The sequence below is a fragment of the Lepidochelys kempii genome, chromosome 9 (genome assembly GCF_965140285.1).
Source record: "Lepidochelys kempii isolate rLepKem1 chromosome 9, rLepKem1.hap1, whole genome shotgun sequence".
Classification (NCBI taxonomy): Eukaryota; Metazoa; Chordata; order Testudines; family Cheloniidae; genus Lepidochelys; species Lepidochelys kempii.
In genome coordinates this window covers 38,241,048-38,256,906 of record NC_136388.1, presented here as the reverse complement: position 1 = coordinate 38,256,906, position 15,859 = coordinate 38,241,048, and the positions used below count along the sequence as shown (strand labels likewise).

Below are 15,859 nucleotides of genomic sequence, written 5' to 3'. Positions count from 1 at the left end.
AGTAGCAGCACTCATCTTTCCATAGTGCAACAGGGAAAAGCTAACTTTAAGAAATGTAAAAAGAAATACTGGGTTACTGACATAGAATGGTAACTAGAAAAATGGCCTATCTCATAATAAATAATAATAATGAATAAATATGCACATATAGAACGCTTGACATACAAAGTTATATGGCCCTGATCCTGCAGGTGAGAAACCCCAATGATTTCAATGGACTAAACATGCATCATGTTCAGACTCTGTGTTTGAAGGACGGAGGCCAATCTCATTACTCCTGTTTTAAAGATGCCCAATGATAGGCATAAAGAGATTAAGTGATTGACAAGCCCAGCCCCGTGGGAGGCTGTGTGAATTCTACAAGGAGAACTGAAATCAGAGACTTGGGCGTGCTTAGCTCCTTAGAGGATCAGGCTCCACATAGTGGCAGTCAGAAACAGAAACCAGGATTCCTACCTCTCTGCTCTAATCGTTAGACAGTACTGCTTCTTCCTTCAAAAAAAAGAGAAATTCCTGTCCCTGAGAACATTTGCTTTTGTATTTATACTGACAGGAACTGCTTCGAACAAGGGAATTTTATAGGGGAGAGAGGGTTCAACCAACCTGCGACCTAAACTGCAGATGCCTTCAATATAAAGATTGAGCTGAGCTGGCAAAAACGCTCAACTTTTCCTTGCTCCATTCACCATCAGAATCTGCTCAGAACAATCGACTATTAAAATTGTCCATCTGTGAAATATTTTAGTGCTGAAAAGCTCCCATAATTATTTCTACGTCAGTGCATTTTTCACTCAACAGAATGCCTCCCCCTTGTAATTCTGCCAGAGGTGTGAAAAATCCATACCCCTGAGCACTGTAGCTAGGCTGACCTCCCCACCATGTAAACTCTGCTAGGTGATGCAAGAATGCTTCCATCAATCTGGCTAACCGTGTTCCTACAGCATGGAGAAACCCCCTTCCTCTGATGCGTCTGCACTGTGGGGTTATGCCAGCATAACTTCAGTGCCATAATTATGCCACTAAAGTCCCTGTTAACGTAGACACAGCCTTCTATTCCTGATTCTCCTACCATTTCAGCCAATGCCCAAAACTCTCATTGTCATGATCACATGCCACCTTTGCTCATGTAGATGAACATGTGTTTGAAATTGTAATCAGGCAGCAGGATACTTACTAATCTGATTTGCATGAACAAAGGTAAGCCTTGAGCAAAACAATTATGTGGGTGTGATCTTAAAAGCCATGGCTGAATATTTGCATTCTTACAGGAAAAGGCTGGGAGAAGACATCACTCCTTCTCCCTCTCCATACAGGAAAATTCACCTATCTGAACATTCATCAGTAAGAATGGAAACCACTCTAATCCAATCTGCATATTTCCCCATTTCATTTACCCTTTGCAACTGTGACCGGTCATTCGACAGAACAAATACATCTAAATGAGTTTTAATTAACCTCCCTCGATCAAAATACACTTTGTCAATTCAGAAGAAAGGGAGACTCTCTTTCAGTGCATTAACACATAATTCCATTACTCAGGCGCTGCTTGAGCAGTGGGGAAGTGGGAGAGGGTGAAAGAGGCTGGGGAGGGAGCAAGTAACCATCATCTAGTCAATTATGAAAGTACTTGACTAGCAGCCAATAATGCATTCGTACTTTCCTGCTTCCTCTCTTCCAACAGCCCCATCCATTCCACATCCACAATTCATCTTGCATTTTAGTTTTCAGTTTATTAAATGCATTCATTTATCACAATGTTCAGAAAACCTACAAGAGGAATTGAGATGAATGTCTTCTTAAGTAGCCCTGTTTACCAAACAGCAACAGCTCTGAGCTGCCCGAGCTGGCTGGTAGCAGAAGCGCTGCTTCCTGGGAGCCAGATGACAGGACGCGCTGAGGTCGGCTCAGCCTACCACCTCCTCAGTGAAAATGTTAAATCATTTTAATTCAGTGAGAACTGCATTATGCAGATACCTCCAGCCATTTATAACTGTTACAGCTGTCCTAGCTAAGGGGTTTTAGCGCCTCGGTGGGATTCCAATACAAAGATCCCCCTGTTGCGTCTCTTTTTTCCAGAAGTGCCATGAAAATCACAGTCTGTAGCAAACACACCACCACCTACTCAGAAATGACCCCCCCCCTTTTCTTTTTAAAGGGAACAGACCTGCAAAGGTATTTAATTATAATATTATGTTTTAATTAAAGTACTCAGAGACTTAGCAAGGCCTGGTAAGCCATAAGCAATAGCAGTCTGAATGACTTTTTTTTCCTTGTGGAATTTGTATTTAAAAGAAAACAACGATATTCTGTACTAATTACATTTCCAATCACAGCAAAAATCATGCACATCAGAAGGGGGGAATTCAAGGATATAAAAGAGAAACTTTCAAAGGCACAAATGGGAGATTTAGGAATCCAGCTCCCATTTGACATTCCAGAGAGGATGGGTGTCCAACTGAAATCTTCCCTAAATGAAATATTCTTATTGTCACTGATTTTTTTCTACACTTTAGCTCATTTCTAATGTTAGTTCATTAAAAATTATGGGCTCTCCACTATCACTTTAATCAGCCACTTTATTTCATTATCAAGAGATCTTTTTAATTAAACACCATGTATTCTCATTGCTGTGTGAAGGGTTGAATGCACAAGCTCCATCCACTCACAACAATGGATGCAGAGGGTTCGTTGTGGTACTACACTGCACGGAAAATGAACCCCTAAATCTAAAGTTTCCTCCACTTTTAGCACTCTGCAGCATGTTCTGCAGCTATGCTATGCATTGTATTTGGAGCACAGACATCTTAAACAGTAACCACTACACAGTCTCAGTGGTGCTTTATGGAGTCAGACCCACATGGGTCTTGAAGGTGTATTTCAGTTCTGGCTTAGAAACAGCATCTGTTGAGCTTTGTCATACTCTTATTGAGACAGAATTCAAGCGAATGCTAACAGGCTTTAAACAAAATGATCGACCAGGTGTTACTATAAATGGAAGCAAGGCTATCAAAGTCATAAATCAGAGACAGCATATACGCAAGTCTCATACTAAAATAAAGACTATTTTATTTCAAAGACCTGCTCTTCACAGATATGCCTTGTACTTCAAAGCACACCGACACTGTAGTTTTGTTTTGATTTTTTTTTAAGGGTTTAAAATACTTTGCTTACCATCTGCCTTCACCTATCTTGTAACAAGCAGCTCAGTCTAGCAAAGGTTTGAAAGATGGCTGCTTGACATACCAAAAAACCTGCAGTATTAATTCCTCCTAAAAAACCTTGCACAAGCTGCCTGCAGATAGGGTATCAGTTGAAACTATAAACCCATTTATAGCTGACAACAAGATTAATGACTTGTCCTGCACTGATTTCCTCCTATTAGCTATCAGTGGATCTGTGCCATCTGTCACTTAACAGGGGGAAAAATATGCAGATTTAATTTCTCAATGACTTCCAAATTGGCCTTGTCACAGAAATGACCTACTTACATTTGGTAACTACGCCTTCCAAATGTATGATGTTGGGATGGTCAAATTGTCCCATGATGCTGGCTTCACTTAAAAAGTCCCTCCTCTGTTTGTCAGTGTACCCAGCTTTCAGAGTCTTGATAGCAACACAGATCTCTCTCTTTCCTGGTACTTTGAGACGTCCACTGCACACTTCACCAAATTCACCTGCAGGAAAATGACCAAACAATCAGCCATGAACATGAAACACATGACCCTTTGTAGCCAAAATGTAATTGTCAATGCAGTTCTGAAAAGTCCTGTTTGTTTTAGGGAGTTGTTACACTAACCACAGTTAGATCTCAAGGTACCTAAACACCAGTGAAAGCTATGCATTACAAAAACAGATTTACTGCACAAACACAGATGTCCTGAAACTTACCCACACCTATGACTTTTTCAATCTTTATACAGGAGGCATCGATTTCCTTGGCAAATTCCCGCACAGCTTGGTTTGGATCCTCATATGTAAAAGGATCCACATATGTTCTCACACCTGCAAGACAAAAATGCTTTATTTGATGTCACTGATCTACATGCTGCTGAGAACAGAACATACAAGGAGCGAATTCTTAATGGTATACAACAGCAAAGAAAGTGTCCAGTAAAGATTCACCATGTCAGCACTGACTGAATAAAGAAGAAAGGACTTAAGGAGATTCCACAATGGGATTTATTTTTAAATGCAAACATTTAATTTCCCATCTATTGAAACAGCATCAGGCTTTTGACAGTGAATGAACTCCATAAATCGCTGATATTGGTAGCAGGCCAACTAGCTGGCTGCAGCCCTGTGACTTAGGCCTACACTACACAGTTAGGTAGATGCAAGGCAGCTTACATCAACCTAATTATGTCAGCGTACACACTATAGCCTTGTCCCGCCAATGTAAATGGCTTACTACGCCAACATAACACCACCTCCATGAGAGAGGTAGGGCTTCTGTCAGTGTAATTAGGGCTGCGCAGAGTCTGTTTAGATACTAAAAAAAACGAGGAGTCCTTGTGGCACCTTAGAGACTAACAAATTTATCTGGGCATAAGCTTTCGTGGGCTAAAACCCACTTCATCAGATGCATGCACTTGGTAAGGCAATGCCCATCTTTTCATATGCTGTGTATTTATACCTCCCTACTGTATGTTCCATTCCATGTATCTGATGAAGTGGGTTCTAGCCCATGAAAGTTTATGCCCAAATAAATTTGTTAGTCTCTAAGGTGCCACAAGGACTCCTCATTGTTTTTGCTGATACAGACGAACATGACTACCACTCTGAAACCTACCCTTGGCTCCCTGCTGGGTTGTGCCTGCCAGGCTCCCCACTCAGGGAGCTGAGAAGCATGGGTGGCTGCTCCTCCCCCGCACATTCCTGGCAGAGTATGGGGAGCCAAGAAGCCCGGGCTGCTGCCCAGTGGGCAGCTGGGCTCCCGATGGGGAGCAGTGTGGAACTGAGATCCCTGGCTCTCAACTCCCCACTCTGCCCCTCTTCAGTTGGTGTAAGCGCTCCTAGTAAGGAGGGGTACCACCGTTAGAGCGAAGGTAGTGAGGACATCAGCCACTGCAGTAATTACTGTGGTGGCTGTAGGTCAACTTAAATCTGTAGTGTGAACATGCCCTCAGAACGCACAACTTCCATTTTTGGGCCAGAGGAGTTCTGAGTTCAGACCCTAAGCTTGATCCTTCACTCAATAAAGCTAGAAACAACAGCATGTTCAGTTACTGAGACTATATCTACACTACAGAGCTGTACTGCTTGTGGTGGAGATGCTCTAAGCCGATAGTACAGAGCTCTCCCACGGAGTTAATACCTCCCGCCTCTCCAAGAGGTGGCAGCTATGTCAGCGGAGAAGCTCTAAGCCGACGGGACAGAGCTCTCCCACAGAGTTAATACCTCCCGCCTCTCCAAGAGGTGGTAGCTATGTCAGCGGAGAAGCTCTCCTGCCAACATAGCGCTGTCTAAACCGGCGCTTAGGTTGGTATAACTTATGTCGCTCAGGAGTGTTGATTATTCACACCCCTGAGTGACATAAGTTATACTGAAATAACCTGTAGTGTAGACAAGATCTGAGGAAGGAATGCATGGCCTCACATTTCCTCTTAAGCACCTGCTCTGGTCCATCCTGAAGCATCCTTGACATACACTGGGCAGAAAAGCATGCCCATCATCTTCAGCCAGAAGTAAAGGTCATACAAACCTTTTGAGTGAGAGGGAATAAAAAAAATTTCCCCAAAAAACCTTTGGGATTTTTTAATAAAGCCTGCCATTCAAAGTTTCCCTGCTACTAGATGCTTTGTTATGGCAGAGGAGGGCTGCAAACAAGGAAAACAGTGAAATAGTCATCTCAAGAGGAATGTCATTCTTTATTTTCTAAGCATAAGAACACAGACATGCTTTGTGAACCAGAACAAAAAAACCAAATACCATTGCCTTTTACCTTGATTCAAATGTTTCTCCTCATCTGCCTCTTGCTTAGCCTTACTGTACTTACTGCGTCTGTCAGGATGAAAAAGAGCATTACAATTCAAAATAAATCTCTTAATTTAGGAGATGAACTCAGAATCTTCTTGACCTGCCAAGACTTGAATTGCTCTACCTGCCAAGACCTATGTTCTGGGTTGGTCCTACAACAGTTGATGGCCTAATTTATAACCAACAGCAATGCAAGAAGCTGCATTCCTTACACAGCTCTAGATGTTACTGTCACCAACAAACATACCAAGGGAAACACAAAAACTCGAATTTACATATTTCCATTCAAGAAAAAGGAGGTTTATTTTCCAGCTACTTTTCTTTAAAACACAGATCTTTGTAATTCTGAAGCCAAATTTTGAAAGGGGACCCAATTAGGCCTCCCGGTTTTTTTAGTATAATTAAATGTGGATGCAAATGCTAACATGTAGATGTCTAACTGATTGATTTGCAAGCACAATTAGGCGGACATCTAAATACTAGCCTTTGTATCCACTTCTAATTGCACAAAATTAGAGGTGGAATTTAAAAAGCAAGCTCTTTCAGTCTACACATCTGTGAATATTAATATGATAGGTGGTACAGCATATTAAGTTTACACATTATTATTTCTACACGTAAACACACAACCATTTATACCATTTATGGCTTTCATTTTAAAAAAAGCATTCGAGTATAGCTTTAAGCATCAAAGTCTGTGTGGATTTGAGAGAAGTTAATACAGGACACATCTCTGTAGTGAGGACTTTTCTACTGAAAGGTGCCAAGTTTGGATCTAAGGTTTGGTTTGGCCCATTATAAAGGGTGGGAGGGCAGTTGAAAAATACAGAGACAGATCAAAAGTCAAAGGAACCCAAAGCTGGGTGTTATTGATGCCCAACAACTCCACTTGCTTGCTCCTGTATGGGCCTCTGAATCTCTGACCTCATGATACTGACCTCCTTTGTAAAGCACCCTGAGACCTACTACATCAAAACATAAGAACGGCCATACTGGATCAGACCAAAGGTCCATCTAGCCCAGTATCCAGTCTTCTGACAGTGGCCAGTGCCAGGTGCCCCAGAGGGAATGAACAGAACTGGTAATCATCAAGTGATCTATTCCCTGTCGCCCATTCCCAGCTTCTGGCCAACAGAGGCTAGGGACACCATCCCTGCCCATCCTGGTCAATAGTCATTGATGGACCTATCCTCCATGAATTTATCTAGTTCTTTTTTGAACCCTGTTATAGTCTTGGCCTTCACATCATCCTCTGGCAAGGAGTTCCACAGGTTGACTGTGCATTGTGTGAAAAAATACTTCCTTTTGTTTTAAACCTGCTGACTGTTAATTTCACTTGGTGACCCCTAGTTCTTGTGTTATGAGAGGAGTAAATAACACTTCCTTATTTACTTTCTCTACATCAGTAATGATTTTATAGACCTCTTTCATATCCCCCCTTAGTTGTCTCTTTTCCAAGCTGAAAAGTCCCAGTCTTATTAATCTCTCCTCATATGGCAGCAATTCCATACCCCTAAGCATGTTTGTTGCCCTTTTCTGAACCTTTTCCCATTCCAATATATCTTGTTTGAGATGGGGCGACCACATCTGCACGCAGTATTCAAGATGTGAGCATACCATGGATTTATATAGGGCAATATATTTTCTGTTTTATTATCTCTCTTTTTCTTAATGATTCCCAAAATTCTGTTTGCTTTTTTGACTGCCACTGCACATTGAGTGGATGTTTTCAGAGAACTATCCACAATGACTCCAAGATCTCTTCCTTGCGTGGTAACAGTTACTTATGAAAAGTGCTACACAGAGCAAGGTACTCCTTTTCTTTTCGCGAATACAGACTAACACGGCTGTTACTCTGAAACCTGTCAGAGCTAGGTACAGTATTGTTATATAGTATTGCTCGGGATCAAGTGCTGCTCCTACTGACATCAATGATGAAACTTCCAACAGTCCAGACTGGGTCTGGCTGGGCAACGAGATTGGGACAGGAAGCCACGGGGACTACAATCAGATAAGAAACATGTGTGGGGAGACTGGGACTGGCTAAGTAAGGAGACTGGAACTAGGAGCCCAGGGGCGGGAGGAGTGACGAAATGAGTGAAATGGACCACCTGAGGAGGGGGGAAGAAGACTGGAGTGGCTAGACAACTAGTATGACAAGGAACTGAGGGGTCTGGGGAGACCGGAACTTGGACCTGGACCCTGGAGGGAGAAACTAGGACTGTCTTGGCAAAGAGACTGGGATTGGAATGAGAAGCATTAGAAGTGGGGACTAGGACTAGGTAGGAGAGCAGAATGTGACTGGGTTGAGGAGACGGGGTGGCAAAAAGACAGGACAGGGGCAGGCTGAAGGAGATAGGGTAGTAGGGGTCATGTTTGGGGAGAACAGAAAGAAGAATCTGTGACTACCACAACACTCTCCCCTCCAGAGCCTGGAATGAACTCAAAATTTCTGAAGGCTGTCAGCAAATACCTGTGATATGCATTGACAAAGTACATCTCATCTCCTTTTGGTGTTTCTCCATGCAGAAGATGACAACCTATGTCTGCTTATCTGTTTCTCCAGTAGCTAAAGTGGCATTTCCTAACTTCTGAGAGCTTCCTTTTGCAATCATAATGTTCTTCTAACACAGTTTGTAGCGTGCAATATACTAAATAATTTGCCCACAACAAAACACCAAACAGTCCCACACTGCCCTTGATCCAGGATTCACAGCTCCCTATAATGTCCTGGGAATTGTATTCATATGCCACGGACTGCACATAGCACAAATGCCTCTGAACTTCTTTCTTTGCTAAGTTAATTAAAAACCAATACTTTCAAATACAAGGAAACCATTAAAAAACCCTCTAAATCCAAATGCAGAGTTAAGCCATTTTCATTGCCTGTGGACGACTGTTGCAGTGAATCAAGGGACCAAATTCTGTTCTCATTTACCGGGGGGGAGGGGAGGAAAGAGGGTTGCATAGGGTGAAAGTCAGCACAAAATGTCTATAAGTGTATAATAGGAACTGACCTTTAGCAGAGAGGAACATGTCAGCACTGCTATTGCTGTGCATGCATAGAACACTTTCAGTTAAGTAAATGATCACCATCAGCCTAACTTAGGAAAAAAAGTTATTCTGAATTTTATCTATGACCCCTCCAACCTAATTCAATTAATACTGACATGCAGAAGTGAGAAATGCAATAAAAATGTGTGTTACATGAAAGTGGCTTAAGTATTAAAATATCCTTTTCATCTTGTTTAAAAACTTCCCTCTAAGCCCTACATAAAAACTAGCCCAAAACACCCTAGGATGCATAACAGGTAAAAGGAAACACAGGAATTACTGTTCAAGCAATATAATTGTAGCTTATTAGCTTTTAATAATACCTTCCAAACTAACTACCTGCTTCCACTTCTATCTTTGTCACCTGTTGACCTTTTCTCCTTGGCTTGGGGCGGGACACTGCTGTCTACAATTGTCCCTGGGGGGGCGGGGAACCCTGGAAGCTCATTATTCACTCATTGAGCCACAGGGAGGAAATCTGGACATGAACTGACATCCACAGAGAGCTCACCTGAATGACAGAAGGAAACCTTTGTCCCAAGTTTGAATTCCATAATTATAGGGATTTCAGGGGTGGTGATTAAATAGGGGCGGTGTTCAGGAAGAGAATACAGAAGCTTTCACAAACTGCAGGAGTCAGAGATGCGGGCAAGTCTACAGGTGGCACTTGGAGATAAAGAAGGGGTGGGGCTTTTTTCCCTATAGGCCTGCCCCACAAACAACAAAGGGGGGGATTAGCATGTATTGTGGTGAAGCAGCATGCACTCTGGGCTGCTCTCTCAGCCTCTGCATGGCTGCTGGCACCTTTACCATTTACAAACAAAAGGAGAGCTGAGGGTTAGAGCTGCTCTGATTAAAATACTGCCTGCCAGGAGAGCGCAAGGGTATGACTGAGATAGCCTGGTGTTCCAAGGCTCATTAGTAAAAGGTGGGCAACTCATTCAGCTAAATGCCCACCACCTGCCTCAGTGAGTGGGGGAATTTGATGGGGCCAGCAGTGAAGGGGGATAGTTGCTGAGGGACACACGGTAGCTTCTCCCCCTGGGAGTCTCTGGCACCCACTGGCCAGTGGGGTGGCAGCATTCCCCAGCTCTCAAGATTTAACCTGGAGTGGGGGCCATGTGGAGCCTCTTTTGGCTCCATTCCAGCAGTCCCACCCTACCGATCCTGAACTAGTAATGGGCATCTGGCCTGAAAGATGCTGCTAGTCTGGCTAATTGCCCATTTGAGGGGTCAGGAAGGAATTTTTTCTCCCATAGACCACGTGGCAGAGGACCGGGGAGTTTTTCGCTTTCCTTGCTGTACTATCAAGCTGTGCTGTACAGTCGGTTAGTAGGAAAGCGCTTAGTACCTAGGTTGGGTTGTTAACTCGTCACAACCTGCGGCCCATTTTCCAGTGCAGATGAAAGACTTAAATCAACAGTTCCCACAGTAAAACACCTGCAATTTGGTGATGGGCTTTGGGCTTAAGGGACAGGGTGAGACCTTGTGGCCCTCATGGTCCCCACCCTTCTGCACCCTCCCTCCCCCTTGTAGGGGTTGTGGGGGGAAGGGTGCTAGGACTCAGAGAGAGAGAGCAGAGTCAGGCGGTGTGGGGTAGGCTAAGAAGAGCCTACCCCAAGATACAGGTTATACGGTAAGGAGCCCTGTAACCCATTCACTAGAACCAATTAAATGGCTGGTATAGAAGAGTGTGGGAGATGGGCGGGTAGTACTCCTTGCCTGTGCTAAAGTTTAATAAAAGCTGCAGCCTGCCACATAATTCCATGCCTCAATCTGTCTTCATTTTGCTGATGTGTCCGCAACAAATTCAGAGAGTGGAAGGTAAACCAATCTACTACCCAAGAGACCTCTTTTCATTTATTAAAAAAAAAATAATTTAATTAGATAACCAAAAAAGGGTTCGTAAAAGTCATCTTTCTCCACTCAACTCCCTTCTGAAAATAAAGCCTCATCCTCTTGCTCCAAATGTTCCCCAAAAGCTACATTTGAAATAGTCTGAATTTAGAGGTGTGCTTATAGGAAGCTTTGTAGAAATGCTTAAGGTGCCATCTGTCCTTTGCTGTATGAATTTACGTGACTTAATCTACGCAAGTTTAAACTAACCCTTAAGTGGATTAATCCTAATGTTAACAAACTCTCCCAGGAACAGAAGAGAACAACATATTCTCAGGCTGTCGGAGGTAGCAGACAGCACGGTCCTTTGGAAAGTTTCCGCTGTAAGATGATTTTTGAGCACTGATTTGACTTAATGCTAAATGATAATATTAAGCCCAGTTTCAAATGTGGGCACCCTAAATGGATATCCCTATCCCACATCTTGATACTGATATCAGTACAACTGCACAGAATGGAGGTTTGTATAAATGCAGACCTAAGTGCAGACCTGTTGGCACAACTATGAGATTTAGGCCAGGTGTACACTAGAAAAGGTTTGCGGGTGTAGGTACGCTGGCAAAGCCTCCTAGTGCAGGTGGTTGGTGAACAAAATAAGCTATGCTGGCAAAAGTCCTTTTATGTTGGTATAACAATGTCTACTCTTGGGCTTCTGTTGGTATAGAAATTGGTTCTATTTGGTTGCAAAAATTCACCTCTCCTACCAATATGGCCATACTGGCAAAAGTTTCTAGTGCAGATCTGGCCTCAGGTGCCCCATTAAGGCATCCGCTTTTGAAAACTGGGCTTTGTTTTTCAATAGCTACTCCCAACTACTGGAGCTAAATGGATGTAGGCATGTAGTGCTATGATAAACATCCTAAATGCACTGATATTCACAGAACATCCCAGGAAGGGGACTCATGGTTTTTTATTGCCTTGGCATTTCATTTACTTCGTTATGTCTTTTCTCTTCCACAGCCTCTTAAAACCTACTGAGGCAGAGCTCTGGGGCATCTTTGAACCCACTGCCACTTGACTAACTTATCTGCATTCCCACCAGCATTTAGGCCAGCCTTTGGTCCTGGCTACCAGCCTGCTCTTTATCTGTGTTTTGTCCAATTTAAACACTTCTAGGCAGCGATAACTAAACAGACAGCCTGAATGGGGAGAAGAATTGGCTGAGTATGCATCAGCGAGTCTGTCAGCTACCAGGCTCCAGGCAGCCTTTCCTTTGACAGCTTTATGGCCGATACTAAAGAGAATCAATACTAGGGCAAGGGGTTGACATTTCATTTTCTAAAAAGTGATCCATTGAGGGCCAATCACCAAGCCGTGTTTATCAGCCTTGAGAAGTGACATTTTTTTTTATTGGGGGAGGTGGGGAAGGAATCATCTCAGAACAACTCGACAGGCTCAATTCTCCAAGGTGGCGACTCATAATTAGAAATCCAATGTATCCCGCTATCAATCTGGCCTTAAATAATAAAGTGATCAATAAAAGCAGAGAGGAGATTAAGTCATCAAGCCCTGGTGATGCTATTTTCTGTTGCAATGGCTTTTAATAAACCTGTCTCTCTGCATTACATTTTCATATATTCTTTTTCTCTTTTTTCCTGCCAGCATGGATGCGTTGAGCTGAACACCCACAGAAAGCCATTACAATGCATGACTACTTACCAGATATTATAATCACACTGATTTAACTGCTCTTTTTAAGATGATTTGAAGTGAAAGAGTAAATCAGAAGGAAGCTGTGCCCATTTATAGCTAATGTGATCAGACCCTATATAGAGAGTGGGCCGACTTGTATTCTCTCCTCTCTGATATGAGATGTTGTAATGATTTTTCTGAGGGGTAAACCTTGTTTTGGGAGCAGCAGCGTGTGCTTGATGGGAGATTATGGTTCTGCCTGAAAATGGAAGCCATGGATCCAGTCTGGTGTGTTACTGTATACAAAGTATTGAGTGCCTATGGCTTCTCTTTAGAGCCTTTCTTCCCCACAATGGAAGAACTACCCCAATGGCTGATGCAGACATGTACAGACAACTGGGGATATTAAAATCAAAAACCAAAAACACCCAAGCAAGACCGTTTCACGTTCTCCATGCACGTTACTTCACTGCAGTACTGCTTTCCTTCCCCTACACGTAACAAGCCAACCCAAGAAGATCCCCTGTACTCAGACTCATTAAACTCAACATCAAATTACAATATCCAGTTGGCTTGCTTCTCAATCCCAGTTACAGAAATCAGCTTTGCATTTGAAGGGCAAATAGTGCTGGAACTATTACCATTACATTACATACTGCTGTGGTACTTATGCTGAGAAGATCAAAGCTACATGGGAGAGGGCTTGTAATGCAAATGCACTGTTTATGATGCTAATCAAAGAATTCAGCTTTGTTTGGATGAGACAAAAAGCTCCCTTATGAAAGAGAGAGGCAGAGAGAGAGGTTTAAGTTCTTACCTCCTGCTGATGACAAAAGCAGCAATGAGAATGACCACGAGAACAACACTGCCAGCCACTGAGACAAGAAGCACTGTGGGATTGGTACCATCACCAATAATGGGGGAAGGAACTAGAGATAGAGAAGACATCAGTTAGTGTCACACACCTCAGGCACAGCCACCTACAGTACAAAATTGTCACGGCAACACTTGGTGCTGTGTTCTGATTTGCAGAGGCAGTTCAGGGTATTACTCAAAGCCAGTCTCAGGCCTTCATTATGTATTCATTCAACATAATTTTCCAGGAGGGTCCTAATTAGTTAAAGACATTATGCTTGATAATGGTTTGGGAAACTTCAACTCGCTGAGAACAAGGACTTCCTCTCCTTCGCCCCTCCATTCTCAGTCAGAGGGTATAATGCCTATTTTATTGCCCACTGAATTGCTTCCCAGTTTACTTTATTTTTTTTTAATGGACCAGATGCTCATTCCTCACTGACACAAACAGAGCAAGTTGTTTTAAAATGTCTTCCCTTTGCCTGGTGGATTGACTATTTTAAGTTTTCTCATGCCATGCCTGAGGGAAGTTAACACAGAATGACGTGACCTGAAGTGATTTAAACAGACCTGCATAATGGAAATTAAAGAAACAGGTTCGGTCATATCCTCTTCCTTCCGGTGTCTTAGGAAGCAAACACTCCATTCACATTTTTGTGGACTATTACATGTTACCTTGACTTAAACAAATGAGAACCTAATCACAGATAGCACAATCTACAAATGCCACCCTTTGCAAAATTGTTTAAGAGAAAACACAGAAGTAAGGAGACACACACAACACACCTCACTGATTCACATAAAAAAAGGAGAGTACATTAAAAAAGGAGAGTAACTGGGGTTTATCCTTCTCTAGATGAGACACACTGGAAATTTATGCAAATAATTCATATTATCATTAAAGGGAGTTGAAAATATAAATCTCCATGAATCAATGAGAGAAAAAACTTCAGAACATTTATAGTGTGTACTTCTAGCCTACCACATTCAGGTTTCTTCATTAAGATTTGTAAGCATCTTGCATCCAGTATGCAGCACATCCAAATAACTGTGCAACGTCACATTTACTAAGGCCGGATCAGAAAACAACAGAGGAAATGGCAGTCAACAGCCATTTTTACAAATCATAGTGCCACGCAGGAGTCACAATACGGATGCCACATTCAAGTGAATAAATGAAGTCAAACTCCCAATAAGCAGCTCAGTCATATTCAGTATATGCATAGAGTAAAGAAAGAAAGAAAGAAAGAAAGAAAGAAAGAAAGAAAGAAAGAAAGAAAGAAAGAAAGAAAGAAAGAAAGAAAGAAAGAAAGAAAGAAAGAAAGAAAGAAAGAAAGAAAGAAAGAAAGAAAGAAAGAAAGAAAGAAAGAAAGAAAGAAAGAAATGGGGGAAGGAATGTATCTATTGTCAGCCCTCTGCCAATGATGCACATGTTGTTACCTGTGTTAGTCATGAACTCAAATGGCCCACTGAAGTCCCCATATCCCGCTGCTGTCCTGGCTCGCACATGAAACACGTATGAAGTCAAAGGGTTCAGGCCTTTGATATCTGTGTTCCTGGAGGCTGTCTTCACAATGCGATAGCTGCGCTCATTTTGGTCCTAGGAGCAACAGAGCACAGGGGTGAGGCACACAAAAATGTCTCCAGGCACAGTGAACCCTGGATCCCCAGTTTGCTGCCAAATCTGTGCTGAGGCTATGACTAATAGCAATGGACTTTTCAAAAGATCCCTAGAAAGGTTTTTGTTGTTACCCTTACTAGTACTGGGTTTTAAAAGGGGGTCTTGGGGATGGCCAGAAAGGATGATGGGGATGGTATGTCTAATGATGGTAGGTCTAATGTCTCTTTCAGAAATCGAACGATAAAATTCTCTGGAAAGTAGCCAGGTCTTCAATCATGATCCTGCTGATGAACAAATAACATTTTATGCTCGTTCACTCTTTCTTTTTCCTCTCTTCCAGCCAGGAGCTACATATCCAAGAAACCCTTGGGAAATGTCTGCCAGAAAGCCCATGTCTTAAAGTCTATTTCAGGCTGGAAAATGTGTCAGAAAATGTTGTAATCTAGTTTCAGTGAAAATCAGCTGCCCTTTCTGGCTTTATTAGGGAGGCAAATAAGCAATTACCTTTAAAAAAAGAAAAAAGAGAGAGAGAGAAAGAAAAGGTAACTGTTCATTTTCCAGGCAACCGTGAAAGCAAATAGCTCTTTTCATAGTTCTGTACTTGAGGAGAGACAAATTATTTTGTAGAAATAATGTCTCCCTATAACTTGGAAAGACTAAAGAATGTAATTTTCTTTTCCTTATTTTCTATTAAAAGCCATCAAACCCACACCATCACTCTAAGCAGAAGCCATTGACTTAAACAGATCTTATTATTATTACTGTGTTACATGCTTCATTATTACACTTCTGTCTCTGACGTAAGACTAATGTATTACTACTTCT

At 42.3% G+C, this 15,859-nt stretch overlaps 1 protein-coding gene across 1 annotated transcript in view; it reads right to left on the bottom strand.

Moving 5' to 3' along the window:
• Positions 1–15,859, bottom strand: part of EPHA4 (EPH receptor A4) — a 125,746-nt gene that overhangs the window by 16,273 nt on the left and 93,614 nt on the right. The window contains exons 7-11 of the mRNA XM_073359960.2: positions 14,854–15,013; positions 13,376–13,487; positions 5,942–6,000; positions 3,889–4,002; positions 3,489–3,674 (exon numbers count right to left, since the gene is read on the bottom strand). Of these exons, the coding sequence (XP_073216061.1) occupies positions 3,489–3,674; positions 3,889–4,002; positions 5,942–6,000; positions 13,376–13,487; positions 14,854–15,013 (631 nt within the window). The remainder of the gene's footprint in view (positions 1–3,488; positions 3,675–3,888; positions 4,003–5,941; positions 6,001–13,375; positions 13,488–14,853; positions 15,014–15,859) is intronic.